The following is a 20,827-nucleotide window of genomic DNA, read 5'->3' on the forward strand; positions in this document are numbered from 1 at the left end:
GCATCGCTGGCTGGGTCAACATAGGGGAGGTGATGGTATTATCACTAGGCTACTAATCCAGAGACAGAGGTAATGTTCTGCAGATGCGAGTTTGAACCCTACCACGGCAGATGGGGAAATTTGAATTCAATTTTCTTTTAAAAATCTGGAATTAAGAATCTGCTGAAGATCATGAAACCACCGCAGATTGTTGGAAAAAACCCATGTGGCTCACTCATGTCCTTCAGGGAAGGAAATCTGCCATCTTCATCTGGTCTGGCCCACGTGACTCCAGACCAACAGCAATGTGGTTGATTTTCAATTGCCCTCTGAACTGGCCTAGCAAGCCACTCAGATCAAGGGCAGCTAGCAACAGGTAATAAATACCGGCCAGCCAACAATGCCCACGCCCCATTAGTGAATATTAAAAAATGTATTGCCTATCTCTAGTTGCCCTTGAGAACAGGGTGCAAATCACTTTTTTTTACCGCTGCATTCCATTTGATGTAGGTTGACCCACATTGCCACTAGGAAGGGAGTTTGAGGATGTTGACTGATCAACACTAAAGGAGCGGTGATATTTTCCCAAGTCGAGATGGTTTGCGACTTGGAAGAAACTTGTAGGTGATGATATTCCCAAGCATTCGTGGCTCTTGTCCTTCGAGGCAGTGAAGGCCACAGATTTGTAAGGTGCTGCTAAAGGATTGAGGAGTTGCATCTGTTTCCACCAGGCAGTGTATCCTAAATATGAACTATTCGCTGTGCAAGAAAGGTTTTCTTATGGCATCTTCTCGGTTTCTTTCACCTTTTGCCTGAAATCTGTACTCTGGTTATCTGCCTTCCAGTCATTGGACACTGTATCTAAAGCACATGATTCTAAACATCTCTATCAAATTTTCTGTTAACTGTTTCTGCTCAAAGGAGAACAACCTCAGTTTCTGCAGTTGACCCATGTGACTATAATCCTAATGCCTGCACGACACGAGTAATTCTCTCTGCTTCTTGTTTGAAGCCTTCACAGCTTTCCTAAAACGTGGTGTCCAGAATTAGACATAATATTCTAGCTTGGGCTGAAATATTGTTGTATATTGGTTAAACATAATTTCCTGGCTTTTGATTTTTGAATCTATATTTATAAAGCCAAGGATTCATTATACTTTATTAACTGTATCGTCAACATGTCCAAACACATGCAAAGACTTGTGTGCAAGAACTTTCCTTTTTAAAATTATATCATTTGGAATGTATTCTCTCCTCACTGATTGCACTACAGTGTTAAATCTAGTACTTTTCAACATTGAATTTCATCTGCCACCTGCCTGCCCATTCTTTGTTGTCTTAAAGTCCATCACAATCTTCCTTGCATTTTATTACATTTGCAAGTTTTGTTGTCACCTGTAAGTTTCAAAATAGTGCACTGTACCCACCAGTTGAAGTATCAAGGATAGTAATAGTCCTAATATTAAACATTAGGTAAATTTCCTTCTTCTTGTTTGAGAAGCAGCTAACCATTCATCACAACTCTGCTTTCTATCCCTAACTAACTTTGTATCCATGTTACCTCCAGTCCTTGCTCAGGGGCTGAGTATTTCCAGCATTTTCTGTTTTTATTTGAGCTTTCATTGAGGAGTAGCAATCTAAAGAAAGGAATGAAGGTTGTAAAAACTGATGGGATCCAGATCAAGTTAGTAAATTGGATTCAAAATTGGTTTTGTGACTGGAGGCAAAGTGTGATGCTCAGCAGTTGTTAGTGTGACCGGAGCCTCTTTCCAGCGGTGTACTGCAAGGTTAGGTGGTGGGACCTTCACTTTGTGAGTGTACATTAACGATCTAGATATGAATCTAAGAGGTTTAATCACTAAGTTCACAGGTGACACAAAACTTAGAAGAGTTTCAATAGCAAAGAGGAAAGCCTTAGTCGCCAGGGTGATATAGATTGGCTAGTAGATGGGTTGAACTGAGGCAGGTGGAGTTTAATCCTGAAAAGTCTGAGCTGATGCATTTGGGAGGACGAACAAAGCAGGGGAAGTACAGAGGATCAAAGGGGCCTTGGTGTCCATGGATCACTCAGGGTGAACAGGCTGGTTAAAAATGCATGTGGAATAATTGCCTTTATTTGTTGAGGTATTGAATACAAGAGCAGGGAGACTATGATGGAGCTCTATAATAGCTTAGTTACTACTGTGTATTGTTCCGGTCCCCACACTATGGGAAGAATGTCATTGTACTGGAGATGATACAGTGGAGATTTCTCATGACGTGCCTGGGCTGGAGTATTTCAGCTATGAAGAGAGGCTAGACAGGTTGGGTTGTTTCAGTTAGAGCAGAGAAGCTTAGGCAGGGATCTGATTGAGCTCTACAAAATTATGAGGGTCATAGATTGAACGGATAGGAAGAAGTTTGTTCCCTTAGTACAAGGGGGTCAATAACCAGGAGACACAGATTTAAAGTAAAGGGTAGGAGGTTAAGAGAGAATTTAAGGAAAAACTTGTTTTCACCCAGAAAGTGATGGGTGACTGGAACTCATCGCCTGAAACAGTGGTAGAGGCAGGAACCATATCAACATTTAAGAACAAAGCATATCAGGCTACAGGTTAAGTGCTCAGAAATGGAAATGGATTAGATAGGTGCTGGCGACCAGCATGGACGCTATGGGCCAAAGGGCCTGTTTCCACTCTGTAAACTGCTATGACTTGAAACTCAATGTTACGTGCCACACCGTTTAGAACGAAGCACGTTCACTATGTTGATCAGAAAGTTCATATTCCCCCCAACCCTTTAACCCACCATTGCAGGCGTAATAATGGCATTCCAGAATTATCTTCTGTCAACTGTGCAGTCAAACTACTTTTGTGCAATGGATGGGCACCAACGCCAGTATCAGCATAGCTGGGGCACACTCTCAGATTCGGAGAGGAGAGAATAGGGGTGAAATGTCAAGTGCTGAGCAGCAGGCCTGTGAGGTCCAACATTGAAATGTCTGAAGATGTAAAGTCTTAGCTTGCAGACTGGTAAACTGAGTTAAACTGTTCAATGTTCCTTTTGATTGAAATGAATGGAAACAAAAATCAGCTGCTTTTTATAAATGACAAACAGCAACACCAGTTCTGTGCTCAGGTGGCAAGTTGACAGCACGGTGGCTCGGTGGTTAGCACTGCTGCCTCACAGCGCCAGAGACCCAGGTTCAATTCTATCCTCGGGCAACTGTCTGTGTGGAGTTTGCACATTCTCCCTGTGTCTGTGTGGGTTTCCTCCAGGTGCCCCAGTTTCCCCCAAGAGTCCAAAGATGTGCAGGTTAGGTGGATTGGCCATGCTAAATTGCCCGTAGTGTTCAGGGAGGTGTAGATTAGGTGGGTTATAGGGGGATGGGTCTGGGTGGAATGTTCTGAGGTTCGGTGTGGACTTGTTGGGCCAAAGGGCCTGTTTCCACACTGTAGGGATTCAATGAAGAAGAAGGAGAAGAAGCAACATCAATATTTTGAGTCCCTATGAGAGCTCATTGGAGAACACACATTTGGAACATTATGTGCAGTCCTGGTACCCAACTGGCTGAGGATCTTTTCTTTTTATTATTCACTCTTGGGATTGGGTGTTGCGAGCTTGGCCAGCTTTTACTGCTCATCCATAGTTGCCCTTGAGAAGGTGGTGGTCAGCTGCTTTCTTAAACTGGTGCAGTCCATATGCTATAGGTTGATCCACAATGCCGTTACGGTGGGAAGTCCATGATTTTAACCTAGCAACAGTGAAGGAAGAGTGATATATTTCCAATCAGGATGTTGAGTGGCTTGGAAGGGAATTTACAGGTGGTGGTGTTCCCATGTATCCACTGCCCTTATCCTTCTAGATGGAAGTGGTCATGTGTCTGGAAGGTGCTGTCTAAGAATCTTGGGTGAATTTCTGCAGTGCATCGTGTAGATAGTACACACTGCTGCTACTGAGCATCAGTGGCGGAGTGTGTGGATGCTTGTGGATGTAGTGCCAATGAAGCGGGCTGCTTTGTCCTAGATGGTGTCCAGGTTCCCTAGTGTTGTTGGAACAGCATCCATCCAGACATGTGGGGAGTATTAAATCGTACTTCTGATTTGTGCCTTATAGATGCTAGACAAGCTTTGGAGAATCAGGAGGTGAGTTACTTGTTGCAGTATTCCTCGCCTCTGACCCGCCCTTGTAGCCACCATGTTTATGTGATGAGTCCAGTTGAGTTTCTGGTCAATGGTAACCCCAAGGATGTTGATAATTGGGGATTTGGTGATGGTACCACCATTGAATGTCAAGAGGTGGTGATTAGATTGTCTCTTATCGGTAATGGTCATTGCCTGCCATTTATATGGCAGCAAATGTTACTTGCCACATCAGCCCAAGCCTGGATATTCAGGTTTCATTGCATTTGAACATGGACTGCTTCGGTATCAGAGGAGTCGCGAATGGTGCTGAACATTGCGCAATCATCAGGGAACATCCCCACTTCTGACCTTATGATTGAGGGAAGGTACTTGATGAAGCAGCTGAAGATAATTGGGCCTAAGACAGGGTCTCCACAAGAGTTGTGAAGTGATCAGTCTTACTGATACTGTCATGGACAGATGTATTTGCAGCTGACAGATTGTTAAGGATGAGGTAAAATATGTTTTTTCTTCTTGTTGGATCCCCCACCACCTGCTGCACATCCAGTCTAGCAGCTATGTCCTTTAGGGCCCGACCAACTCGGTCAGTACTACTGCTGCCGAGCCACTCTTGGTGGTATACATTTAAATCCACCACCCAAAGCACATTTTGTGCCCTTGCCACCCTCAGTATTGTCCAACATGGAAGAGTACGGATTCAACAGCCAAGGGAGGGCGGTATGCAGGTTTCCTTGTCCATGTTTAATCTGAACCATGAGATTTCATGGGGTTCGTGGTCAATGTTGAGGATTCCCAGGGCGACTCCCTCCCGAAGGTATACCACTGTGCCACTACCTCTGGGTCATTGTCTGTACGGTATGATTGTGAATGTGTCATGCTGTTGCTTGCCTAGTCCGAGAGTCAGCTCTACCAATTTTGGCACAGGCCCCCAGATATTACTAAGGAGGACTTTGCAGGATCGACAGAACTGTTTCTGCTGCTGTCTTTTCCAATGCCTCGGTCGATGCCATGTGTTCCATTTGGTTTCATTTCTTTGATGAGGTTTCTTAACAAGTGGAGTCACATGTTGACCAGACCAGGTGAGGATGGCAGATTTCCTTCCTTGGAGGACATTCGTAAGCCAGATGGGTTTTTTTTTCAAACAACTGACAATAATTTCATTATCTTCAACCGATCAACACTAAAGGAGCGGTGATATTTTCCCAAGTCAAGATGGTTTGTGACTTGGAAGATTCTTAATTCCAAATTTTTTTTGGAATTCAAATCCCACCATCTGCCATGGCAGGATTGGAGCTTGGGTCCCCAGAACATTACATGAGTTTCTCAATTAATAGTCTAATGATAATACCACCTGACTATTGCCACCTCTTCGTGATACCTGACGAAGTGTTCTGAGCACAATAACCATGATCATTCGGAGCTTGTCACTTAAATTATGAAGAGGAAACTGAATTACTTTGATTGGAGCAAAGAGGAGGTATATAACATGTTTCAAATGCTGAGATTTGTGAATATTGTAAACATAAGCAGATGCTAAATATGGTCTTTAACACCAAAACAAGAGATGTTAACTGAAACAAGTTTCAACATTAAAGATCAAAACAATCTTGTTCCCCTCAAAAACCATGGAGATATAAGGCTGATTCTACAATAAAGTAAATGAGAATTCATTTTTAAAAAGGCAGATAATTTCATATTTCAGAATGAACTGATAAGTTATTAAGATAGACATAGATCACCATGAAATACAGAAGTTCCTGCACTTGTGGAAAAGGTTATCTGTCATCTACAAAGACAATTGGTTGAAGTTTTATATGGTTTATGCACATTATCAAGTATTTCATAAAGAGAGTTGGGGAGAAACATTCCTGCTTTTGCAGTATGTCTGTCACTGGTCATCTCTTGAAGATTAACTGGCTTTGGTTGAGGACAAAATGTACATAGTCTGTGAAAATAAATTGACTTTCATGAACCTGGTGACCTTTACTCACTCAATATTTTCTTCTGTTATTCAGAAGTGTAAGAGGTGAATGGGGATTCAGTGGCCTTTATTCCATATTGTTTAACAGGAAATCTAGCTACATAGCAATAACATCTCATTTCTCAATGCATGCATTAAGCAATGCGAGCTGCAGTAAAGTAACAACTGTGTTTGTAAAAGGTTCATTGGATTTGCTACATCTGACATCAAATTAAGAGTATCAGGAATTTTTATAGTCAATACATTTTAGCTTTACATTACTGAGTTGTGATTGTATGTGCCTAAAGAAGTAATTGGAAACGGCCCAGTGACCTGTAGCAATGATGAAATGCTATAACATTCTAATTAATTAATCAGAAATGTTCTATAAAGACTCTAAACATGATACTTTGCTTGATTACATTTTGTGCACTAAAATAGCACAAACCCTGCAAAACGTGTAAAGCAGAATTATCCAGGCAAACTGAATTACGGCAAGCATAAATAGGTCTATTTTGTACATTAGAGTTTAAGGCCCTTCATGAATTACTTAGCAGGTCATAAATTAGTTCAAACACTTGCAAACATTTAGCTGTTTTGCTGAACGTACCAAGACTTCTCACTCGTCACACTCATCATTTAATGAACCATGCAATAGTGCCACCTAATGTCACTGAGATGAAACTTCAGGAGTAGAAAGTCACTTTCCTTCAGTAAAGAGATAACAAGGTGTAGAGCTGGATGAACACAGCAGGCTAAGCAGCATCAGAGGAGCAGGAAGGCTGACGTTTCGGGCCTAGACCCTTCTTCAGAAAATATATCAAATTCCTTGCTAAAATCCATACACACCACATCCACAGCTCTGCCTTCATCGATGTGTTTTGTCACATCCTTAAAGAATTCAATCAGGCTGGTGAGGCATGACCTGCCCCTCACAAAGCCATGCTGACTATTTCTAATCAAACTGTGCTTTTCCAAATAATCATAAATACTATCTCTCAGAATCCTCTCCGATAATTTGCCACCACAGAAGTAAGATTGACTGAAGTAAGATTTTCTGAAGAAGGGTCCAGGTCCAAAAAGTCAGCCTTCCTGCTCCTCTGATGCTGCTTGGCCTGCTGTGTTCATCCAGCTCTACACCTTGTTATCTCAGATTCTCCAGCATCTGCAGTTCCCACTATCTCTGAAACAACTTCCTTCAGTAAAGTATCTTAACAAATCGCACAAGCCTCCTAGAGTCATCAATGGTGAATAAAACTCATTCTGAGGCTTTAAATAACATTTATAGCATTAACTCTATATGCGACTGTCCCCTATGAGGTATCCATTCAATACAGCAGGGTCACATTAGGTAATGGATACATGAGCTTCACAACTCCAAAGCTCACTTATACCAACAATAGCAGTGTGTCTAACAAACAACAAATCTCTTTGTGCTCAAATCAGAATGATTAGACATCTTCAAACACATGGCATCTAAAGCTAAACTCAATGAATTCCAGTTCACCTCATGATTATCTTTGACTGCGAAGGATGAAGGCACAATATTAACTATTAAATGGAGTGGCGCCAGTCAACAACCAATGCCCACCCTCAAAAATGGCACAGGCAGATACTGAGAGCGTCTGTTCCTTTGGTGGAATAATATCTAGTTTAGGAATATCAAAAAGGCAAGGAAAGTTCTATACTGTAGCCACCAACCTGGATCTTCTTGCAGTGATTGTAAATTCAGCTGGCTGGAGTTATACTCCTAACTGCCTTGCTTCAGGTCAAACTGAGGTGTTACAGAGGGATGGTCAACACTTCTCTGATAATTAAAACCGAAATACCCAGAGGATAGATAAGTCCTCTGGGCCAGACGGAATATATCCAAGGTTGCTGCGGGATGCAAGGGAAGAGATTGCTGCCCCTTTGGCAATGATCTGTGTATCCTCACTATCCACTGGAGTAGTACCAGATGACTAGAGGGTGGAAAATGTCATATTCTTGTTCAAGAAAGGGAATAGGGATAATCCTGGGAATTAGAGACCAGTCAATCTTACTTCTGTGGTGGCAAATTATCGGAGAGGATTCTGAGAGATAGTATTTATGATTATTTGGAAAAGCACAGTTTGATTAGAAATAGTCAGCATGGCTTTGTGAGGGGCAGGTCATGCCTCAAAAGCCTGATTGAATTCTTTAAGGATGTGACAAAACACATCGATGAAGGCAGAGCTGTGGATGTGGTGTGTATGGATTTTAGCAAGGCATTTGATAAGGTTCCCCATGGTAGGCTCATTCAGAAAGTAAGGAAGCATGGGATTCAGGGAAATTTGGCTGTCTGGATACAAAACTGGCTGTCCGATAGAAGACAGAGGGTGGTAGTAGATGGAAAGTAATCAGCCTGGAGCTCGGTGACCAGTGGTGTTCCACAGGAATCTGTTCTGGGATCTCTGCTCTTCATGATCTTTATAAATGACTTGGATGAGGAAGTGGAAGGGTGGGTTAGTAAGTTTGCCGATGATATGAAGGTTGGTGGAGTTGTAGATAGTGGGGAGGGCTGTTGTAGGTTGGAACGGGACATTGACAGGATGCAGAGCTGGGCAAAGAAGTGGCAGATTGAATTCAACCCAGAAAAGTGTGAAGTGATTCATTTTGGAAGGTCGAATTTGAATGCAGAATACAGGGTTAATGGCAGGATTCTTGGCAGTGCGGAGGAACAGAGGGATCTTGGGGTCCATGTCCATAGGTCCCTCAAAGTTGCTACCCAAGTTGATAGGGTTGTTAAGAAGGCGTGTGGTGTGGTGGCTTTCATTGGCAGGGGAATTGAGTTTAAGAGGAATTGAGTTTAAGGTTATGCTGCAGCTCTATAAAACTCTGGTTAGACCACACTTGGAATATTGTGTTCAGTTCTGGTCACCTCATTATAGGAAGGATGTGGAAGCTTTAGAGAGGGTGCAGAGGAGATTTACCAGGATGTTGCCTGGACTGGAGGGCAGGTCTTATGAGGATAGGTTGAGGGAGCTCAGGCTTTTTTCATTGGAGCGAAGAAGGCTGAGAAATGACTTGACAGAGGTGCACAAGATAATGAGAGGCATAGATAGAGTGGATACCCAGAGACTTTTTCCCAGGGCAGAAATGACTATTACGAGGGGGCATAATTTTAAAGTGATTGGAGGAAGGTATAGGGGAGATGTCAGAGGTAGGTTCTTCACACAGAGCGTGGTGGGCCTGTGGAATACGCTGCCGGCAGTGATAATGGAGTCAGATACTTTAGAGACATTTAAGCGACTCTTGAATAGGCACATGGATGATAGTAAAATGTAGGGTATGCAGGGTAGTCTGATCTTAGTAGGATAATAGGTCGGCACAACATTGTGAGCCGAAGGGCCTGTACTGTTCTATGTTTTGTGTTCAGAAGCTCACCTTGCCTTGTAATCCGTTAAAGAAAGTGTGAAAAGTGATATAACCTGCTTCTCACCCCCCAATCTGTTGTAAAGGAGTGGTTAAATGAAAGAAATCCCTGATACTCACTTTATAAGCAGCGAGTAACAATTTATTTATCTAACTGTAACAGTAAACAAATTACAGATCTACTAACAAACCAAACAATTCCCCCCTTAATTACCAACTATTCCTGAATAAAACAAAATTCTAATGGTATGCAGTTCCAATAAATATAAAAGTCTCATGTATATGAACGAAAGTAATTAGAAAGAAAAAAATTAAAACTTAGTCTATCAAAATTACAGCTAGGATAAGTCTTCCGGAATGTTCTTTGCCTTCTGTGTTGTTTTCCATTCAGACCGCCTTTTTCCATCGAACTCGTGTGTCAGGAAGACTAGCTAACAGTGCTGTAGCACATTTAGTTAGATGGTGCTTACTCTGAGAGTTGAGATTTGTGAGAGCCAGTGAGTTTCTCTTCAGATGGTAGTTCATTCTCTCACACACTCACTTTCAAATAAGCTTTGCTTTTTTACCCTGAATGACCTATCAATTTCTTAGAATAGGATTAGTCCTGGGTTGTCAAAATCATCTGATATAAATTTAATTGGGTTTCGGTATCTAGGGCCTTGTTTAAATTAATCGGCTAAATTCAAAAACCTTTGTCTTGGTAAAAATGCTGCTTTGCCTCCTAACAGTATAGCCGTTCTGAAACAATGTTTCTATTTCAAGAACTATCCATGCATCTGCTGCTGCCTGCAGATTTTTTCAATCTCCAAACCTAGAAAAGCACATCATCTTTTAAAGAGACCACACACTCTTGCCCCCTATCATTTTACAAACAAATTCTATTGTCCTGCCTTCCAATTCACAAATACTATACCCAACTGCAAGAGAACTCAGAACATGTATCTTTGGATGCATGTACAACGCTTCACTCTGTGATACACTAAAAGATATGAGTTTTCAAACAAAGTCCAAGTCCACACTTTTGATGACAGTTTTATTTCAGTTCCCCACATTCCATACACGTTTGGCCCTACTGGTTACTAGCTCCCGTATTTACATAACTAATTCACATCAAGTTCACTCTCAATTAACATATCCATCACTTAATATCTCATTCTACTAGGTCTCAAGCATCCCTTCAGACACGTTAGATGATAACAGTCCTGGGATTTAATTTCCCACTTTGAAAAAGACTAGCAATAAAATCTGAGATAGTAGGAACTGCAGATGCTGGAGAATCCGAGACAACAAGGTGCAGGGCTGGATGAACACAGCAGGCCAAGCAGCATCATAGGAGCAGAGAGGCTTCCGAGACAACAAGGTGCAGGGCTGGATGAACACAGCAGGCCAAGCAGCATCATAGGAGCAGAGAGGCTCAATAAAATCTATTCTTTTATAATACTGACAGATTTTGCGCAATATCAAATTCTAATTCAGTGGACACATTTAAATTATAACTTTCAACTGGGCTGCAAATAAAAAAATCTCTCGTCCAAAGGCTCTTTGTTTACTGAATTCAGGAAATAGATCTAGACCTGACTCCGATCTCTACTGTTACCTTCGAATCCATGGTCACCATTGCTGGTATAACTCCATTCCTAAAAAAAGTGCAACTCCCATCAGACCAGGAAAACAAAACAGAACAACCAAGAAGATTTCAAACATCGAAGGAAATAGAAATAACACAGTGTGGTGCTGGAGGAACACAGCAGGCCAGGCAGCATTAGAGGAGAAGGAAAGTTGACGTTTTGGATTGGGACCCTTCTTCAGAAATGGGGAGAGGGAAGGGAGCTCAGAAATAAATAGAGAGATGAGGGGTGGGGCTGGGGAAGGTAGGTGGGACAGTGATAGTGGAGTGGTAGGGATTGGTCAGTGAGGTGGGAGTAGCAGATAGGTGGGAGAGAAGATGGACAGGTTGTGTCAGGTGAAGGAGGAGGAGATGAGAGGGAGGGTTGGACATGGGATGAGGCCAGGGGTGGGGAGATTTTAAAACTGGTGAATTCCATGTTTAAGCCATCGGGCTATTGGGTCCCAAGGCAGAATATGGGGTGCTGAACCTCCAGTTTTGCAGGTGCTGTCATTGTGACACTGGAGGAGGCCCAGGATGGAAATGTCACCCAGGGAGTGGGAGGGAGAGTTAAAATGGTTCGCGACCAGCATCGCCAGCTCCCGACATGGCCTCCTGTACAGCGGTGAGACCAAGTGTAGACTCGGAGATCATTTTGAGGAGCATCTGCACTCTGTGTGCACCAAACCACAACAACTTCCAGTTGTGAACCATTTTAACTCCCCTTCTCACTTCCACTCCCACTCCCTGGGTGACATGTCCATCCTGGGCCTCCTCCAGTGTCACAATGACGCCATTCACAAACTGGAGGAGCAGCACTTCATATTCCGCCTCGGGAGCCTACATCCCAATGGTCTAAACGTGGATTTTACCAGTTTCAAAATCTCCCCACGCTCGGCCTCATCCCATGACTAACCCTCCCTCTTATTCCTGCCTCCTTGACCTGACACAACCTGTCCATCTTCTCTCCCACCTCACTGACCAATCCCCACCACTGCCTACCTGCACTCACCTATCACCATCCCACCTAACTTCCCTAGCCCCACCCCTCCACCCTCTATTTATTTCTGAGCTCTCTTCGCCCTCCCCATTTCTGAAGAAGGGTCCCAACCCAAAACATCAACTTTCCTGCTCCTCTGATGCTGCCTGGCCTGCTGTGTTCCTCCAGCTCCATACTGTGTTATCACTGACTCAGGCACCTGCAGTTCCTGCTATCTCTGAAGGAAATAGAAAGTTTGGTTCAACATTATAAGTTGTATCACAGCCACCATTGCATGATAAAATCAGGAATGCAATATTTGGATTTAATGGTGTCCTTGTAAGTCATTTAAATGCAGGAAACAGACCCATTTTACACCAGAATTATATGGATCTACACAATCAATTTGTAACATATGACTAAGATAGTGCAGAGCTGGATGAACACAGCAGGCCAAGCAGCATCACAGGAGCAGGAAGGCTGACGTTTCGGGCCTAGACCCTTCCTGCTGTGTTCATCCAGCTCGGCACCTTGTTGTCTCGGATTCTCCAGCATCTGCAGTTCCTACTATCTCTGACTAAGATAGTGTTTGCTTGTGTTTTCAACAAGGTGAGATTTAGAATATAGCTGGATTATCTCTGGCAGGAGCTAACTGATACTGGACAGATGACTTTCAAAATACAAGAACCAAAATTAATAGTTGTATCAAATATTCACAATCACAATATGTCCTATCTGTATTCTTTTAACTGGACTTGAAAAATACATTTTAACAGGATGTCATCAAACATGCGCCAAACATATAATGCAACTGAGAATGAAATGAAAATACAATTTCCAAAAATTAGATATAAAAAAAAAATCCACAGTGGATTGATCAACATTCAATTAAGGTCAGTGATTATTTCAGGATTAACCCTTGTATGGCAGCCAAACACACTTCCAAACTGACAGGGGGGTGGTGAGGATATTCACAAATGTATGGTCCCAGCATTTCCTATTTAACTGTGATAGGTTAAATCCCAGATAAATATTGTCAAATATCAGTTGTGTCATAGTTTGTAGAAAACACTGCCAGAAACCCATCATGAGGACATTGCAGGCAAACCAAATCATAGACTCACCTTCCTATCTGCTCCTGTGGAGTTGGAGAACACATATTCCAGGTGGAAAACTATAGCAAACATTGGCAGTTTTACCATTTCTGTGAGCTGGATACGACTCCTAAGGATCAGGGACGTTTTTTGCGAACTGTGGTTAGAAAAGAAACACAAGCCACTTTTTGTTATAAAACTTTTCCATTATTCACAGCCGTAAGTGGCTTGCAGTCCAGACTGATTTAAAGGCAACAAGTTAACCCTGTTCTGTTTGGCTAACACCCATCATTTCAGTGTTTGCACAGAAAGTGTGCTGTACTACAAACAAGGAGTCTTCTAATAACCAATTAACACTCTGTCCTTTGACCCCCTTCTCCAAAATGTATGCTCAAGTAAATGTTCCTTTTCTGATTAGACATAGAACTCCAAGTCATTTTCTTTTACATGCTTATAAGAAGAGACAAGATTACAAAAATGCATTTAAAATCCTGGGTCCATTTACTATTGAATCACAGTTGTACTCAATATCGAATTCATGGCATTTTAATGAATTTTTCTGCAATAATTCCTCACTGTCTGCACAAGGGTGAACACATTTCCAATACTCTTAGTCTCCAACTATGACTAAAGAGCCAAACATAATTAATCTTGACCATACGACGTTGGAAAAGGACAGAAACCATTTGCTTCTACGATGCTTCTCAGTTAGAGGTTTCAAGTTCATTACTTTTGGACCATCAAAATAAATACGGGATTTGGGTCAGAGGTGTAGTGTGCAATTTGCAACTAGCAATGGAGGAATCTAGCTGGCCACTGCATTTTATATATGATTTGCTCACTGCAAGGTAAGCGTCTAATGTTCTGCTTTCTTAAAACTTTTTTAAAATATGCTTCGCAGCGAATTTAGGAAGTGCTCAGCAGGTCCACATAAGCATCTTTTAAATGTAGCTTGAGCCCACACTACAGTTAGGGTTTACATGAGGTAGAATCCAATCCAGCCAGACAACTTTCAAAAAAGGATTTTGTGTTGTTGCATTCCACAGGCAGATCAGAATCCGATTCCAAAGTATACTACCCATTCTTATCTTGATATGTGGCAGATACAGGGTGAATGAATTGCGAATGCAGAAGTACAATTAAAAACTCAAATCAGCATTTTATAACAGACAGACGGTCTAGGTTTTCCTTAAAATTCTGCACAGCTGCGCAAGTAAATTGCAGAAATAAAACAAATTGCTCTACATTAGTGGAACACAGGGAACAGTGCATGACACAGAACTATGCAAAACAGCCCAACACCACACAGTGTGCGTTCCACTGAATTAAGTTGTCCATCACAGACTTTCTAAAGATGTATCTCTTTTGTTCAAGTTGAATTATATCAGTCAGTGGTAGGCTTCCTGACATTCTTTTAGTTGCTTAGTCTGCCATTCAATGCCTTATCTTAATTGGCTCCAAGTCCCATCAATTAAATGCAATCTGTATGGAGTTATCATTTAGCAACAAATTGTTCTTGAACATAAGACCTAAAGCATAGCAGTAGAAGTAGGCCATTTGGCCCATCAAGTCGTGGTGGATCTGATAATCCTCAATATCACTTGCCTGCCTTTTCCCCATTATCCTTGACACCCATACGGATTAAAAATCTGCCCATCCTGGTCTTGAATATTCTTAATAAACCAGCTTCAACAGGTCTCCCACCTCCTGAAAGAATAATTTCTCCTTATCCTTGTCTTAAATGGTGATGCTAACTGAGATTATGGCTTCTGGTCCTAGAATCTCCCAAGGGGATACAACCTCTCTACATCTATCCTGTCAAGGCCCCTAAGAAACTTATACATTACATGGAGGTCTCTTTTTATTCTTCTCAACTCCAATGAGTACAAAATCAATCTATGCAACCTCTCTTCAAAAGAAAATCCCTTAATACCAGAATCAACTGAGTGAACCTTCTCTGGACTGTCTCTAATGTCGGTGTATCTTCCTTTGATATAGGAACCAAAACTGTTCACTGTGCTCCAGCTGTAATCTGACTGGTATCTTGTATAGGTTTAGCCAGTCTTCCCTATTTTTATACTCCATTCCCTTTGAAATAAAGGACAATTGTCCATCTGGTTTCCAAATATCTGCTGAACTTGGACACTAACATTTTATGATTTACGCATGAGGACCCCCAAATCCCTCTGTTCTGCAGCTTTCTTCATTAAAATAACATTCAGCTCTTCTAATCTTCCTGCCAAAGAGCATTACTTCATATTTTCCCCACAGTATACTCCATCTGCCAAGTTTTAGCTCACTCACTTAACCTGTCAATATTCCTCTACAGACTCTTTCAGTCATCCTCACCACTTCCCACCTATTTTTTGGGTCTTCCATTCACTTTCTACATCAAAGTCATTAATACATGCTGTAAATAATTGCAGCCCAGCACTGATCCCTGTGGCACTCCACTGATATAGGTTGCCATCATGAAAATACCCCCTTTATCCAAACTTTCTGTCTCCTATTTGTTAGCCAATCCACTATCCATGCTAATATGCTACCTCCAGTACATTGGTTCTTATCTTATTGAGTAACCTTATGTGCAGTACTCTATAGTGAGTGCTTGTCGTCAAATATCCTCCTTCAAGAGGTGGCTGTAAATTCTACACCACCACCCCCATTCCTGCATGAAAACCTACCTCTCCCGCAACCCATTCACATTTATTGTAAGAAAGTTAGTTCAAGGATCAATTTTGAATGACCACCAGCACTCGAGATTAAGATTCCACTTCCCCCAGGTCACAAATCGTATCTAGGATCTTCTAGCATAGCTTAGTGCTCCGCTGACTGGTATTTTTAACTTTCACAAACTTGGACATCTTAAAGAAGAGAACTATAGGCTTTGTACGGTTTTAAACATTTATCTGGATTTTTAAAAATCATCGCACCAAAATGAGAAATAACATCACACGGATGTAGCAGAGGGGGAGGTGATGGCCTAGTGGCATTATCACTGGACTGTTAATCCAGAGACCAGACAACATTCTGGGGACCCAGGTTAACAAATCCTGCCGCAGCAGATGGTGGAATTTGAATTCAATAAATATCTGGAATTAAGAATCAAATGATTATTGTGAATTCATTGTCGATTGTTGGTAAAAACCCATCCAGTTCGCTAATGTCCTTTAGTGAAGGAAACTGTCATCCTTACCTGGTCTGGCCTACATGTGACTCCAGACCCACGGCAATGTGGTTGACTCTTAACTGCCCTGTGGGCAATTAGGGATGGGCAATAAATGCTGCCTAGCCACTGATACCCTCATCCTGTGAGGAAAAAAAAATTTAAAGAAAATCTTCACCACATGAACTGCAGAAGATCAAGAAGGCAGCTCAACACCACTTTCACAAAAGAAGGTTAGAGATGGACTATAAAGGCTGATCTTGCCAACAATTTCTATGCCCTGCTGATGCATTTAAGCAAAGCACAAAGACATTAGTCTCACACCCAGATCAATGTCCATAAATGCAGTAAACGCTGCAAAATTTTGAAGGACCAAGAAAATGTGTGGCATTGTCACAAAATCTAAGAATGAATGAATCAAATCAGCATGGAATTGAATGTGTGTAACGATTTGGAATAAGACCTCCTTTAAGATCATGTTTGAACTTGTACTGCAGAAAAGTGTGATTATCACACCATTACACAAAGCACCAGCAGTTTATTAATTCTTACCAACAACCATCACAGTGTATTCACAATTTCATTTACTTATGAGTTATGGACCTTTCACATAATGATGAGAACTACCATAACTCACTGTCACTTGTGTAATATCCCCCATCAACCTTATAGCAGCAATTGAAAATATTTTTAATCTTTTTCTGAGCTCCCAGAAGCAAAAACTAAAGTAACTCAATATGTAATCACTGGGGAACAGCCCATATAACTCCATTTATGATACTCTTCTATCTCTGGAGTAATTCACTTGCAGATTCCAGATATCCTTCTTGAAGACTGCCATACTGAGCTGTCTCTAATTGATTTTCTGTAGGTACCAAGATGCACATCACAATACATGTGACAGCAGAATGAGAAGATCAAAAGTGGTCTTGATTTAAAAAACTTATGTGGAGTTGGAGTTGTTTCATGAAAGCAAAATATAAGTTAGATAGTATGCCATCTTTGTGCCTTAACAATGATTAACATCTTTGAACAGAACCAGAGTAAAACAGCCCATATCTTTTGCATTTGTAATATATTTCACCTCATTGACAATAAACTTTACCTTTTGGAGAGGATCCTGGATTTTCCTTGCACCGTCCCAGGTATTAAAACTACTACCTGCGGCTTCTGAATGTAGCACCAGCCATTGTGAACACAAACATGCAGCCTTCGCTCTTGAATGACAACCATGCTTCCATCAGAAACTTGATTATTCTATAAAACAAAGACAAAACAGACATCTGTACTTCATAGCCAAACACGAACATGGTGGATTACTAAAATGAAAGTGAGGTTGTTGACTTGCTCGCTGAACTGGCTTGTTTTCCAAAACAAACCAGCTCGGAGAGCAAGTCAACAACCTCACCCACAACCCGAGCTACAAACTTTGCAAAAACCTTAAAAAATGAAAGTGTATCATCACAGATGCAGCAACTCTGGAATAAACACAAGAGACTGGAAAACACTCAGCAGATCAGATAGCATCCTTGGAGAGACCGTGAGAAAAAAAAAGTTAAATGTTTCACAAAGATAAAGCACTGCTTACTTTTCCAGATGAGAAAATTCTGAAAGTTAGACTCCAATGACCTATTCTAAGCCCATGTGCAATGAAAGTTAACCAGGCTATCCTAATACACCCCAAATATTAAATTGGAATACTGGCCTGCTCTTGGTTGGTCAACCAATAAACAAAGGCTACAAATAATAAAATACATTTTTAATTGTTTGCTTAACAACTTTTAGTTACCAGCATTGGCCATGAAAATAGTTTTACCAACAGACAGGAAGATTAAATAAAAATGACTATGCTAATTTTGTTTAACGTTTATCAGTAGCGAGGACAGTGCAAAGAAATCTGGGAAAGTCTCAAGATGAATCAAGACTCAACATGAATAGTGCCTTTCAAAGGATGCAAGGGAACAAATAAGAAGTGGGAAAGCGCAGTAAATGATCACACTAAAAAATGTGTGTGTTTTGCATATGCTTTGCTTATCTCCAAAAATGTGCAGGGGTCAGTGTTGGACTAGGATGGACAAAGTCAGAAATCACACGACACCAGGTTATAGTCCAACGGGTTTATTTGAAATCACAAGCTTTCGGAGATGACAAAGGAGCAGCACTCCAAAAGCTTGAGATTTCAAATAAACCTGTTGGACTATAACCTGGTGTTGTGTGATTTCTGACTATCTCCAAAGAGATATTCCATTCAAACGTATTTGTAAAATTGGTTTCATGCAGCAGAGTGAGTTTAAATAGATTCTACAGCTGCCCCAATTAAACAGTTGACCAGTTGGATACTTTTACAGTCTACGTTACAGACATTTTAGTTACTAAAACCATCATACTTCAAATACAGCTAACATTACAAAATCTTGAGTTGAAAAATAAACATTGGAAATCTGAAATAAGCACTTCTCACTTTTGAAGCTAATCGCTATAACAGACAGACAGAGCTGCCAATCTGCGCACAGCAAAAACAAACAACAAAATAAATAGTCAATATACTTTTACTGCAATTGGATTGAAGGAAGAATTCAGTTAAAAAGCAGAACCTCATGCATGGTAATCTCAGATTATTGCCCAAGACAGCTGTTAATTAACACTGAAACAGACAGAGCAGGAAGATGTATACATGGCTGAAAGACTAGTATGGGAAAGAGAGGTACAATTCCATAGCAGTTTAGCAGCAGTACTGGGACAAGACACAGCTGGACCATTGCAAAAAGCCCCAGATGAACCAGAATGGGACCAGAGCAAGAGTAGGAAGGAGAAACAGAGCTGTAGATAGGACTTTAAACAAGAAAGGATGTGGCAAGGGAGCAATCTGGTGAAATATAATAACAACATGAAGTGAGAGAGAGAGAATGAGAGTTAAAGCCAAGGTCAATGACGAGGGAAACAAACAGTCACAGATCCAGTTGTAGAAGGTAAGTACAAAATGGCTTAATATAAAAAGTGATGGGGGTAATCACCTTTTAAAAAAATAAATTGCCTGTACAGAAATCTACGTGAAATATGAAACAAAACAGGAGAACTGGAGCATTAATGTTTGTGTGCAGCGAGATGTTTAAGGTATAAAGACAACGTTATATTTGGAATATAATCTGGGAAAATGGAAGCATGAGCACATCTAGATTGCAGAGATAGAACCAGTTGATTTTCACAACTCAAAGTTCATCAGTGGAACTATGACGTGTTCAGTTATTAGTTGCTCAAGGTTATGTAACTTTTGGAAAAGCTGGATCTGATATTTCTGAGAGAGAGACTAGCACCAGGTGTCTTTGGGTTAAAAACACTGGCTAGCAACATCTGTTGGAGTTCAGTTGCAGTATCACAGAAGAGAGAAAGGAAAGCTGTACACTGTCCTCCTGAAAGTCTGCAAGTTAAGGCAGGTACCTCCCTCTCTTTCTCTGTCTGTCTGTCTGTGAATGGAAAGGAGAGAAGAATGTTTAACTCAAATAAATGACCCAGGTTCAACTGACCAGCTACCAAACTGAGATTCACTGTGATCAACAACAATGCTATTCAATCATCAAAAGCTAAGAGTATTGTGAGAAAGTCACCTTTTTCCACTGAACTGGTCTGGACTCTTGATCCACAGAATCTGTTCCTTTTGCCTATGTTTTCCATCCACGATATTTCTGCAGAATTGTCTATCTTGTCCATTTAAAAGGGATATAGCTTAAGTTTGCGTTTTAGTAATTAATCTTTTTTCCAATTTTTAAAGCACAAGTTCTTTGCAATAAATATGTTTTCTGTTCTTGGTTATCAACGAAACCTGACAAATTCCTTTTATCTTAGATTGTGATCAATAGTCAGGCAAATGAACCATCCTACTGATTAAACTGGTCATTTACAAATTTGGAACGATTCAAGGAAGAGTGAGGTATAATTACGAGCACATTCTTCTCATCAGGGTCATGACAAAGGGATGGCTTAAACATAGCTTTCTAAAGATTAGGACTAACAGTTAAATACTGCAGGACAATATTTATTTAGAAAGTACTGTAACACAATTTTCAAGTGTACCTAAAAATAAAGAGGGTATCCAACAACTGTGCTTATAATTCCAGCATTATTGGTATTTTTTTGTCTAGTTTAAGACTTTTAGAGGAAATTTATTTTATCTAAGATTGCTGCTCTCTTTCTCTTTAGTTATAAGTTAGTTTTAAGTAACTTCTATGTCACTTTGAAAAACAGAACTGCAAAAGTGATATTTATCTGAATAACATAAGATGTTTCTGTATGCATCTGTATAGCACTGTCATATCTGTTTTAAGGCTGTTCATAGCTTCCCATGCTTTCTGTCAAAATTGTTTCCAACTTTGCTTTTGGCAAAGATTCAAACTCCGTACCAGGTTCTTGTTTTACTGTATTTGTAACAGTAATTCTGTAACATGTTTAACACTTCAACTTCTGTACTAATTTGGTGATTTTTATTTACAAGGGGATACAAAAATAGGAAAGCAAGAACTAAATAATGC

The 20,827-nt window shown here is 40.8% G+C and overlaps 1 protein-coding gene across 5 annotated transcripts in view; it reads right to left on the bottom strand.

Moving 5' to 3' along the window:
- nphp4 (nephronophthisis 4) overlaps positions 1-20,827 on the bottom strand; it is a 342,957-nt gene that overhangs the window by 214,648 nt on the left and 107,482 nt on the right. For all 5 annotated transcript variants that reach the window (XR_007265309.1, XM_048615154.1, XM_048615157.1 and 2 more), the window contains 2 exons: positions 17,407-17,558; positions 13,166-13,292 (listed from right to left, as the gene is read on the bottom strand). Coding sequence is in view for 4 of the 5 variants with exons in the window: in XM_048615154.1 (XP_048471111.1) it covers positions 13,166-13,292; positions 17,407-17,558 (279 nt within the window). In the remaining variant the exon portion in view is untranslated. The remainder of the gene's footprint in view (positions 1-13,165; positions 13,293-17,406; positions 17,559-20,827) is intronic.

Source organism: Rhincodon typus, chromosome 31, assembly GCF_021869965.1.
Source record: "Rhincodon typus isolate 14 chromosome 31, sRhiTyp1.1, whole genome shotgun sequence".
NCBI lineage: Eukaryota > Metazoa > Chordata > Chondrichthyes > Orectolobiformes > Rhincodontidae > Rhincodon > Rhincodon typus.